Source organism: Danio rerio, chromosome 18, assembly GCF_049306965.1.
Source record: "Danio rerio strain Tuebingen ecotype United States chromosome 18, GRCz12tu, whole genome shotgun sequence".
Classification (NCBI taxonomy): Eukaryota; Metazoa; Chordata; class Actinopteri; order Cypriniformes; family Danionidae; genus Danio; species Danio rerio.
Window position 1 is genome coordinate 1,025,001 of NC_133193.1, and position 12,500 is coordinate 1,037,500.

A 12,500-nucleotide genomic window follows, 5' to 3' on the forward strand; every position below is an offset into this window, starting at 1 on the left:
CATTTTCCATTTGCATATTCTATTTGTCATTTTCCATTTGCATATTCTATTTGTCATTTTCCATTTGCATATTCTATTTGTCATTTTCCATTTGCATATTCTGTTTGTCATATTCCATTTTGCAAATTCTATTTGTCATTTTCCATTTGCATATTCTATTTGTCATTTTCCATTTGCATATTCTATTTGTCATTTTCCATTTGCATATTCTGTTTGTCATATTCCATTTTGCATATTCTATTTGTCATTTTCCATTTGCATATTCTATTTGTCATTTTCCATTTGCATATTCTATTTGTCATTTTCCATTTGCATATTCAATTTGTCATATTTTCGTTTTGCATATTCTGTTTGTCATATTTCCGCTTTGCATATTCTATTTGTCATTTCCATTTGCATATTATATTTGTCATATTCTATTTGTATATTCCATTTGCCATATTTACATTTTGGATATTCTATTTGTCATATTCCATTTGCATATTATATATTTTTTATATTCCATTTGCATATTCTGTTTGTCACATTTCTGTTTTGCATATTTCTTATGTAGCATTTAAACTTTACATATTTTATCTGGGGCATTTAAATGTATGTTTTGCATATTCTATTTGTCATATTTCTGTTTTGCATTATTCAGATTCATCATATTTCATATGTGTGAGCAGCGCAGTTCCTCCTCCTCCTCAGAGTAATGAGTGTCTGAACTCACGGCATCAGGCTCAGTTTTCCTCCAGACTTCACTCCTTCCCTCTTCTGAACGTAGTTTGCTGGAATCATTCCCTCGCGGCCAACCGCATTCTTCGCTTTATACCAGTTTGGGTCCTGAATCAAGCAAAATATCAATCAATCAAACAACCAGTAAATCAATTAATCAGCCGGCTAACCAACAAACCAATCAAAAAGCCAATCAGTAAATCAATATATCAATCAGCCGGCCAACAAACCAGCCGATTAACCAACCAATCAATTAATAAACTGGTAGGCTAACTAGTAAATCAATCAATCAGCCATCAAAAAATCCAACCAACCAACCAACCAACCAACCAACCAACCAACCAGTTAACCAGTAAATTAATCAATCAGCCAGCCAAACAGCCAATCAATCAACCAACCAATCAATAAACCATTGAATCAGCCAATCAAACAACCAACCAATGAACTGGTAGGCTAACTAGTAAATCAATCAATCAACCAGCCAACCATCCAGCTAATCAACCAACTAACCAACCAATAAGCTAACCAGTTAACCAGTAAATCAATCAATCAGCCAACGAACCAACCATCCAATCAACCAATCAGCCAGCCAGCCAAACAGCCAGCCATCCAGCCAAACAAATCAACCAATCAGCCAGCCAACCATCCAGCTAACCAACCAACCAACAAGCCAACCAGTTAACCAGTAAATCAATAAATCAGCCAAACAACCAAACAATTAATCAATAAAGGAATCAGTAAATGAATCAATGAATCAGCCGGCCAACCAACCAACCAATCAATAAACTGTTAGGCTGACTAATAAATCAATCAATCAGCCAGACAGCCAACAATCCAGCTACTCAACCAACCAAACATCCAACCAACCAACCAACCAACCAACCGATAAATCAATAAATCAGCCAGCCAACCAGCCAGCCAGTCAATCAACCAACCAACCATTTAATTAATCAATAAGCCAACCAGTTAATTGTTAAATCAATCAGCCAGCCATCCAACCAGCCAATCAATAAACCAACCAGCTAATCAACCATCCAGTAAATCAATCAATCAGCCAGCCAACCAGTAAATCAATCAATCAGCCAAACTAATTAATCAACCAGCAATAAATCAAATAAATAAAATCAATCAAATAAATCAAACGATCAAAATCAACCAAGCAAACTAAATCAATTAGCAATCAATAACCAACAATCAATTAATCAATATAGCAAAAAAAAAACTTACAAAAATTATCATCCAACCAACCAAATCAATTAACCAGCCAACTAGCCAATACATCAAACAAATCAATTAAATATATCAGCCAACCAATCAATCAAAAATCAATTCACCAATCAAATCAACCAGAAAAAAACAATCAATCAATCAATCAATCAATCAATCAATCAATCAATTCACCAATCAAATCAACCAGAAAAAAAAACAATCAATCAATCAATCAATCAATCAAATCAACCAAGCAAAAAATAAAATAATCAATCAATCAAATTAATCAAGCAAAAATAAAATTATAATCAAATAAAATCAATCAATCAAAAAATAAAATAATCAATCAAATCAAACAGTCAAAAAAATCAATCAATCAATCAATAAAATAATCATTTAAAAAATAAAATAATCAATCAATCAAACAATCAAAAAAATAAATAATAATCAATCAAATCAAATGGTTAATTTGCTCTTAAATAAAAAAACAAATATCATTCAAGTTAAAAAATACTTCAAGAAATAAAGAAAACGCACAGCAGAATAAATAAGTAGCGTAGACATTGAGGCTCCTGATTGGCCGTTACCTGGGTTACACCGATGATGGTCAGCAGGTCTCCTTTGCAGAAGGGCAGGTCCTGATCAGTGCTGCCCTGGAAATTATATTTGGCGACACATTCTGTGCCGGACGGCCACGAGTCCTGAACACACAGCAGACCAGACATCACACACACTTAAATACAATAAACATGATCAATTAACTACAATTACATCAATAAACTAATTCAAATAAACGAATAACATTATTTATTAGTGCTGTGGACAAATAATTGCATAAAAAATAAAAGTTTGAGTTGACAACTTAAGCCTATATTTATTATTTATATTTTAACACATTTGTATAGTTTTAGTTGTGCATGTGTGGTATTACATATACACAAATTTTGGACCCGATTAAGCTCTGCCCAGCACTGTTAATTACACAAAATATATACCTTTAAATGGATTAAACAAATGCACCAGATGCACCTTTAGAGTTAAGTGAAAAAGTATGTAATATAGAGTAAATAAATAACCCTAATAATGCTACATTTAACTTTGTAAAGTAAAACATCATGGTACAAATGTGAAATAAACACACACACACACACACTCGCACACGCACGCACGCGCACACACACAGCCCCACAAAAATCCCAATTTCCCTGATCCAAAATATAAACTGTTTATTAAAATAAGACACTAATAAATCTGTTAAAAGAGTCATGTGATGAAAATTAATAATCAATCATGATTATATATATATTATATATATATATATATATATATATATATATTTTTTATGTACAGAAATGTGTGTGTGTGTGTGTGTGTGTGTGTGTGTGTGTGTGTGTGTGTACCTGTAGAGCAGACATGCTGAATGATGCTGGAGTCTCTGAGTGTCACTGAAGAAAATCATCAGAGCTGAAGACAAAACACATACAGAACACAGTCAGTCAGAGCAGTGTGTGTGTGTGTGTGTGTGTGTGTGTGTGTGTGTGTGTGTGTGTGTGTGTGTGTGTGTGTGTGTGTTCTGATCAGATATTATTAAGAGTATAACGGCCTTAAGTGTCTCTCGCTCTCTGTGTTAGTGTATGTGTGTGACGTAATGTCCCCCATGATGCTCTCAAACCACCAGAAAGTGAAAACAAGACAAGAGTATGACACACACACACACACACACACACACACACTACAGAGAACAGCAAAGAAAAGAGAAAGTGTGTGTGTGGTTAACAGGTTGTGGTCTCTCTCTCTCTCTCTCTCTCACATTCACACACGCACGCACGCACGCACACACGCGCACACACACGTGCACACATGCGCACGTGCACAAAAGAGAAATGATGCCTTCATATTTATCAGTGGTATTTTTTTATTTAAATGAACCTAAAATAAAATATAAACATCAGATTAATAAATGTTAATAACAACACACACACACGCAAAATCCCTCAACTCATCTATACTTCACATCTATATTTTAGAAACAGATGGAGAACACTGAGATAATGAGTGAGGCGAATGTGTTAGAATATAACACACACACACACACACACACACACACACACACACACACACACACACACACACACACACACACACACACACACACACACACACAATTTCTCATCATTCATAAAGCATCATGATCACATGATCAGATGAGCGTTTCATCCTCACTACTTCACGCGAACAGAGCTATTTATATCAGAATGTGTATTACAGAGTGTGCGTGTGTGTGTGTGTGTGTGTGTGTGTGTGTGTGCTTTTGAATCAGAGGATTCCCTGAATATAGACACGAGGAGAAAATCAGCTACTGAGCTGCAAAATAAAAAACGTGTGTGTGTGTGTGTGTGTGTGTGTGTGTGTATTGGTGCTTTACACACTCAGCATGGAAGAAATGGTGATAATGAAGGGCTGAAATGCAGTCAGACTCATCCTTTTAAGATGCATTTTAAGGATGCTCTGTAAGCTCAGTGCTTGTTTAAGGACTATGTGTGTGGATGTTTCCCAGAGATGGGTTGCGGCTGGAAGGGCATCCGCTGAGTAAAAACTTGCTGGATAAGTAGGCAGTTCATTCCGCTGTGGTGACCCCGGATTAATAAAGGCACTAAGCTGACAAGAAAATGAATGAATGAATGAATGAATGATGGGTAATTTAATGAATATGCTAAATACTTCTCATCAAGTTCCAGACACAGCTGTATCCCTTCTAGCAACAACCAGAACAGTCTTGTAAAGCAGTGGTCCTCAAACCCCGGGTAGCAGACCAGTACCGGTCAGTGGATCAATTAGTACCCGGCTGCACAAAAAAACAGTGATTATTCCCATTTCATTTATTATCTGGAGCCTGAATGAGCTTTTATTTTGACAAATGACCGTGTTCTCTAGATTATATCTCAAAATACAACCCACAAACAGCAGAATGAGTAAGAAACAGACGTCGCTTTACACACAGACATGCACACACACACACACACACACACACACACACACACACACTGAGCTCTTTAAATCTGTTGGAAAGCGCAATTCCTCAGAGTGTGTGTGATCTCTCAGTAGTGTGTGTGTGAAGCAGAGGTCATGAATAATGGAGCAGCACTGAATAATTAAAACAGCAACTGTGTTCCTCCATCACACACACAGACACACAACACACAGATAAAAACACAAGCGGACATGCACACGCATACACACACGCACACACACACGGACACACACACACACACGGACGGACACACACACACACACACACACACACACACACACACACACACACACACACACACACACACACACACACACACACACACACACACACACAAAAAAAAAACGATGTACACACAAAATGCACCCAAGCACACACAACACACAAACAAGGCGTGCACACATATACATAACGCATAGAAACCCAAACAAAGACACGCAACACACACGCGCGCGCACGGGCACAGACACAGACACACACACACACACACACACACACACACACACACACACACACACACACACACACACACACACACACACACACACACACACACACACACACACAAAGACACAATAAGCAAACAAAATGACACACACAAAGACAATGTGCACACAAATACACAATGCACAGAAACACACACAAAGACAATGCATAGACACACACACACAATGCAGAAACACACAAATACAATAATGCACAAATACACACGCACACACAATGCACGAAAACACACACATACATGGATACACAACGCACAAACACACAAACACGATGCATAGACACACAATGTACAAATACACATACACACACACAAAATGCACAACAGCACACACACACGCATGCATGCACGCACACACACATTACCAACAAGCTACTACGCTTGAGTTCTTAAGTAAACTATAATCATAAAATATTGTCTCGACTGAAATTCAGAAATACATTGTGATATAAATGTTTGCCACATCTCCAGCACTACTGATATAATAATAATAATAATAATAATAATAATAATAATAATAATAATAATAATAATAATAATAATAATAATAATAATAAAACACTGAACATGAAGCTCAGCAGAGATCAGTGAACACCTTGAGAGTTTAGTTTTAAATTGGGGACAATTAACAAAGAGCCTTTCAGGAAGATCTTCAGACCACAGACAGCAGAGACGCAGGAAGAGCAAAGCCTGAACACACTTAATACAGGCAGCGAACAACAAACAGGAGAGCTAAAGATGAGCGTGATGGAACGTCAGCCGTCACCTTTACTCTCAATCAAGCTCAAGAAACTGTGTAAAAGATCCTGCGCGCACACACACACACACACACACACACACACACACACACACACACACACACACACACACACACACACACACACACACACACACACACACCAGATAAACATCACAGACTGCATTTTTAACTCTAAAACTGGAGCATCGAGGTTGGAGAAGAAAGGCAGAAGGTCAGAGAGAGAATCAGATAACACACACACACGCACACGCACGCACGCACACACATCCAGCAAAAGCATCAAATTCACTATACTGCATCCCTTCAGTCACGCAGGACTCCACTGTTAAGCATCTCCGCTGATGATCAGTGTCTGTATTTAGTGTGTGTTTTTGGTTTATTTGCGGTGGTGAACTGCATTATGGGATGTAGGGTTGGTCGCTTTACTGGTGCTACTTTAAATTTTCTAACTAGCTAAGCAGGTTGTATTTCTTTAAGGGTGTACTCACACTATGCTATCTGAACCGTGCCCAGGCCCGTTTCCTGTATGGTTTGAGAAGTGCGAGTGTGCTGAATCAGGCTCAGAGCGCGGTTCACAGGTACGCAGTGGCGCAAAAAGGGGGTATGCAGTATATGCGGCGCATAAGGGCGCCACACATGGGGGGCGCCATTGTGCCAAAACTATTTTTGAAATTATCCATATTAAAAGTTTCAAATAATATATATATATATATATATATATATATATATATATATATATATATATATATATATATATATATATATATATTTATATATGTTAAAAATATTTATTTAGCATTTTATACGCGTATAATATTGTATTTTATTAAATTAAAAAAATCATTTAACCACCCACCCCCATTTTTCATACCATATACATGTTTTTATGAATTTATTATGTATCATATTGATTCATCAGGCCTTTTGGTAACTTCTTAGCTCAAAACTTTTTTAATTTTAGCTACAAATAAAGTTATAACATTTCAATTAAATATAACATTTGTTTGTTTCTGTTTTTTTTTTTTTTACACTAAACATTTGACAGTCTTTTTTATTTAACCTTTAGCAGTTTCAGTCAAATGTTCTTGCAAAGACAGACCTTGCACTTCTCACAGTATGCATGTGAGAAGTAATTGCAATGTTCTTTTGCTCTTTAGGACTCCCATGTCTATCATTTTGTTTTGACAAATGTAGTACAAAAAGTCCAAAAGCAAGGCTAGTCAAGGTGATATAATCATTTAGTGAGGGAAAATTAAATTGAGAAGAAATTTGGGGTGGTATGAGATGCATTTCTTTGCGACTTAACATGCTTAATGTAATTATACCTTTTACTACTTCATACTATTTCAGTTGTGTTCAGAACTGAGAAACTGTATTTTTTTAAGCATATTGATATCTTTATGAAAAAATATCTTTAATTTACTGATGGAAACTTTTTCCACATTTTATCACTTGCCTGTTAAAAATATAGTTGGATTGAAGGGGGGCGCGCAAAAGTTGAAGCCGCATTCCCATCAGTAAATGTGCAGTTGCGCCCCTGCAGGTACGCTTGTAGTGTGAGTGCAAAGTGCGCCTGAGCCTGAAACTGAAGACGAGACGAACATTTAGGGGACTGCTTCATATGGATTCACTAATCAATCTTACTGTTTAATGAACACAAACTGCGGTAGTTTATTAAGGTGAGATTAATGGCATGCGTGAAACATTTACATGCAACATGCCGACCAGCTGTGCTGCCACCGTCTTGTTTGACGCGTTGTCTGTTACAAGGTCCTTTCATTTTATGTCCCAATCCTCCGATGCAGTTTTCAGTAACTTTGCAATGTTAGTCAAGGCAGACGGAAGCTTGTAAATGATGTTATCCAGTGTAGTTTGCCTTCAAGATCACTGTATGCAAATACACCAGCTAGACAGTGGCCTATTGCTGACTGAATTTCATTGGCTGACGCTGCTATGACAATCGCTTCAGCCCCAAATTCAGACACGCCTTCAGTCAAGCGTTGACGCTGAAGCCCCAGTCAAGTATTGACTTGGCCAGGGCCGGCCAAGTGAACCGTGCCTGAGCCCGATTCAACACACTCACACTTCTCAAACGATCTGAGATAGAACCACACACGATTTAGGCACACACAATCTAGGACACACAATCTAGGCAAACCATATATGGTTACGACGGATGTTAATGTTATTAACGTCTTTTTGAACATCGTCATCGATACATTTTGATATATATGTTTAATAAATATTGTACACAATAAACAATAGTGTTTACTTTACTTTATTTCACAAATATTGCAATCGAGACGGCCGAATGGAGAGCCGTGTTTCTGATCGCCATTCAATATAAATAGACTGAACAGTTTTTATCAGTCATTATAGCTGATCAGTCATTATTATCTGACAATAATTTTGTAGATACTTGTTTGCTGGCCTTGCTGAACGATCTCATTTGGACAGGTTTAATTTATATAATGGATTAATTTATGATGAAGAAAATAATAGCAAGTTAATATAGGCAATAATACATTATATGTAATAAAAATCTTTTTACACGTAACAAATTTATAACACTATATTCATATTTACTCAAGTGATTTAATAGTGTTTATTTGCTAAACTTTCTAATAATCTTTTAATTAATGGTTTCCCACATTTAATACTGTAGTAATTTATAGTAAGCAATACATTGTTTTTAAACCAAAATTTAGCAATAGGAACAAATTAACTATTAATATATATATATATATATATATATATATATATATATATATATATATATATATATATATATATATATATATATAAACAGCTGTGACAGTTTAATAAAAGATAGTATTTTATATATAAACTTATAATTATAATCAGATAATCAGTTAACTATATATATTGTTCAAATGATTAACTAGTAGGCTAATTTATTTTAAAGTGACATTATTGTTTGCTTTTTATATTTTACAACAAAGTGATTTTAACCAAGTATGATAATATTAAGAGCTTGAATTAGTTTATTACACTTAATCCAACAATTAGACGGTCTATGATGTTTTCTTTGTGTATGTGGACGCATGAATAAAGTCGTAAGTGTCTTTAACCAATTTTTTTTATTTACATAATTTGAGTTCAGAAACTGCAGAGATGTTAAAATGATCGTTACAATTTATTAATAATAATAATAATAATGACTGAAATGGGAAACCGTACTTGTGAAATTCAATAGGTGGCGATAGTGCCACACTGTAAAAAATAAATCCGTAAAATTTATGGTAAAAAAAACGGCAGCTGTGGTTGCCAGTACTTTACCGTTAAAAACACGGTACAAACCGTAAAAGTAATTTTTCATTTTTATGGTAAATTACCATATTTTATTAATTTATAGAGGTAATATGTCTGTATTTTGAATGATCAACATCTACACATCTTTTGTTACACAGTTAGACACGTTAGCACACCCACATGCAGGTGATGATGAGGAAGTTACATAATGAGCCAATGCTCATCACAATCACCTTCTCCCACAAGCAGAAAGAGTATCAGCATATAGAAGGTGCTCAGTGTCATTCACACAGCTACTAAACACCAGTATGGTGACACGCATAAAATTAAAGTCATGAAATAAACATTGTTTATCAACATTAGATGTCACATCAATCTCTAATGTACATTACTTATTGGGGAAACAACTAAAAACATCCATATTAATGTCAATAAAATGCATAAAAAGTTATGTGCCATGCAGGGAATTCTGGGAAAGTCAATTTACGGTTATTTGCCGTATATATTAAGGAAACATACCGTTAACCAGGTTATGGATTTGTACTGTAGCATTTTTACAGTTTTTTACCGTTGAAATCACGGCCATTTTTTACAGTGTAAAGAGTTAGTTACCATATATGGTTTGCCTAGATTGTGTGTCCTAGATTGTGTGTGCCTAAATCGTGTGTGGTTCTGCGGGCCTGCAGCTGGATATTATTGAATGATCCGGGAAACAGGCCTAGGCACGGTACGGATAGCATAGTGTGAGTGCGCCCTAAGATCGAGTGTAGGGTTGAATTGAGATGGTGATCTTTTTCCGATTATTCGTGCAGCCCTAATCTTCACTATACACTGAAAGCAGGAGACTTTTCAAGCTGAAACACAGCACAGTGAACATGTTTAAACACGAGACTGACAAGACGAACATTTGTTTCATTAGTTGACCATTTACATACCCAAAGCTCTGTCAAATATGTCAAGTAGCTGTGGCCTTTCGAACAACTAATAACACAGCAAGCCAAGCAAAGACAACATGCACAAACTATTCATCAAGAGTGAAAATTTGACAAGAGATTACAGCACATCACAATAGGACAGGGGTTCCCAAACTTTTCAGCCTGCGACACCTAATATGACGATGCCAGTGACTCGCGACCCCCAATATCCTGGTAATGAATACAGAAACCTTGCATGCAATGTCACACACACACCAATACATTCTTCGTTTAATGTCAGTGCTGTAAATGGGCCAGAAACTTTAACCTGGTGTTATAAAATCAATCTGCTGCATCTGACGCTATTGCTGTGTCTTTAATATAATGTAATTACCACTGGGGTCGCAATCCAATATAGTAACTATATAGTAATTATAAACGACTATATTTTTCTCTTCAGTAGGTTATGGATAAAATATGGTCATTCTTATATGATTTAATAATAATAATAAATTGATTTTTTTAAATCACCAGGCGACCCTCCTTCATTGTCCCGCGACCCCTCGAGGGGTCCCGACCCCCACTTTGAGAACCCCTGCATTAGGAAAGCATTCTGTTGTGAAATCATCATCAAAGCATAGGTGGCTCAGTGGTTAGCACTGTGGCCTCACGGCAAGAAGGTCGCTGGTTCGAGTCCCGGCTGGGTCAGTTGGTGTTTCTGTGTGGAGTTTGCATGTATAGCCACACATTCCGACTTTCTCCTTAATAATATAACGTCTGAAAAGTATTCTAACTACTGTAATAATATCAGCAGCTAATAACGGTCAAAGTACAGGATTATTTACAGTCAACTAAACGGTGCTAATGTTGTGTTGAAGTCATACTAACATGCAAATTCAGACCTGATATTTCATAGACTTTGCCTGAAAAAATTGCATTTAAAACGAATCTGACCGGATTAAATTCTGCTTCAGGGTTTTATTAAATGCAACAGTCTGAATGTGTAACTATTAGACCAACTTCATCTCAATATGTGCGTCTAATGCAATTTAATGAGGCAGGCTTTGATTTATATTCAGAATTACGACTTCAATAAAGTGTTTAATTAAAAAAAATAACTAAAACAAGTAAAAACTCCAAGGTAGTGTTATCAAGACGATCAGAAAAAACAAATAGAGGTAAAGTTGGTTTTATATTCGCACATTCAGACTTTCCCCTTATGATATAATTTCATTAAAGTATTAATTGCAAACTCTAAATAGCGAAATCAAATAAGCAGCCAATGACTATTAAAGTACAACATTGTTCACAGTTAAATAAACAGCGTTAATGTTGTTTAGAAGTCACACTTGCATGCTAATTCCAATCGAATATTCAAAGTAACATGGTAAACAATATAGAGACTTCTAAATGAGCGAATGTGTGAATATAAAACCAACTTTACCTCTTTAAAAAACAAACAGAGTGGGACTGATTGTACTTTGATGCAAAGATGATTTAACACAAAGTAAAGCTCTGTAAATGTACATAGTTTTAAAAAGAAAATCATCAACATATTAATATAACTTAAGGATTTAAGATGTAAAGCAGAATTTAAACAGGCGAATAGAGATTATTTAGTAAATGCAACTGTTCATTAACACTGTTTACCACAATACTTTCAATATTCAGTCTGAATTTGCATGCAAGCATGACTTTAAAACACCATTAGCACAGTTTATCTGACTGTGAACACTGCTGTACTCGGACAGTCATGATGTCCCTATTTGCAATACTTTTCAGACATTATATTACCAAGGAGAAAGTCTGAATGTGTGACTATAAATCCAACTCAATGACTGATAGTATGGTCTTTTAAACACAACATAGTACAGAAATGCATGCTCACAGCAGTATATAAGCTCACAGCAGCACAGTTTAGTGTGGTGGAGGATGAGTGTGATCAAAACTCGATCAGATTTAGAGCACGCGCATCACCTGTGGACGAGCAGATGATCCACACACACACACACACACACACACACACACACACACACACATACAGAGAGATTAAGTATAAAACATTCACTCACCCAGCGCGGCTCATATCCAGCG

At 36.1% G+C, this 12,500-nt stretch overlaps 1 protein-coding gene across 3 annotated transcripts in view; it reads right to left on the reverse strand.

The window, feature by feature from the left end:
- The window catches only part of cskl (c-src tyrosine kinase-like), a 30,759-nt gene that overhangs the window by 18,208 nt on the left and 51 nt on the right, over nt 1–12,500 (reverse strand). The window contains exons 1-5 of one of the 3 annotated variants that reach the window (XM_073930119.1): nt 12,479–12,500; nt 4,648–4,771; nt 3,327–3,390; nt 2,514–2,627; nt 713–825 (exon numbers count right to left, since the gene is read on the reverse strand). The exon at nt 12,479–12,500 is cut by the window's right edge and continues 51 nt beyond it. In XM_073930119.1, coding sequence (XP_073786220.1) covers nt 713–825; nt 2,514–2,627; nt 3,327–3,341 — 242 coding nt within the window. In that variant the 5' untranslated portion in view covers nt 3,342–3,390; nt 4,648–4,771; nt 12,479–12,500. Of the gene's footprint in view, nt 1–712; nt 826–2,513; nt 2,652–3,326; nt 3,391–4,647; nt 4,772–12,478 lie in introns of those variants that run through there. The other 2 variants (XM_073930118.1, XM_073930117.1) reach the window with 2 other exon arrangements.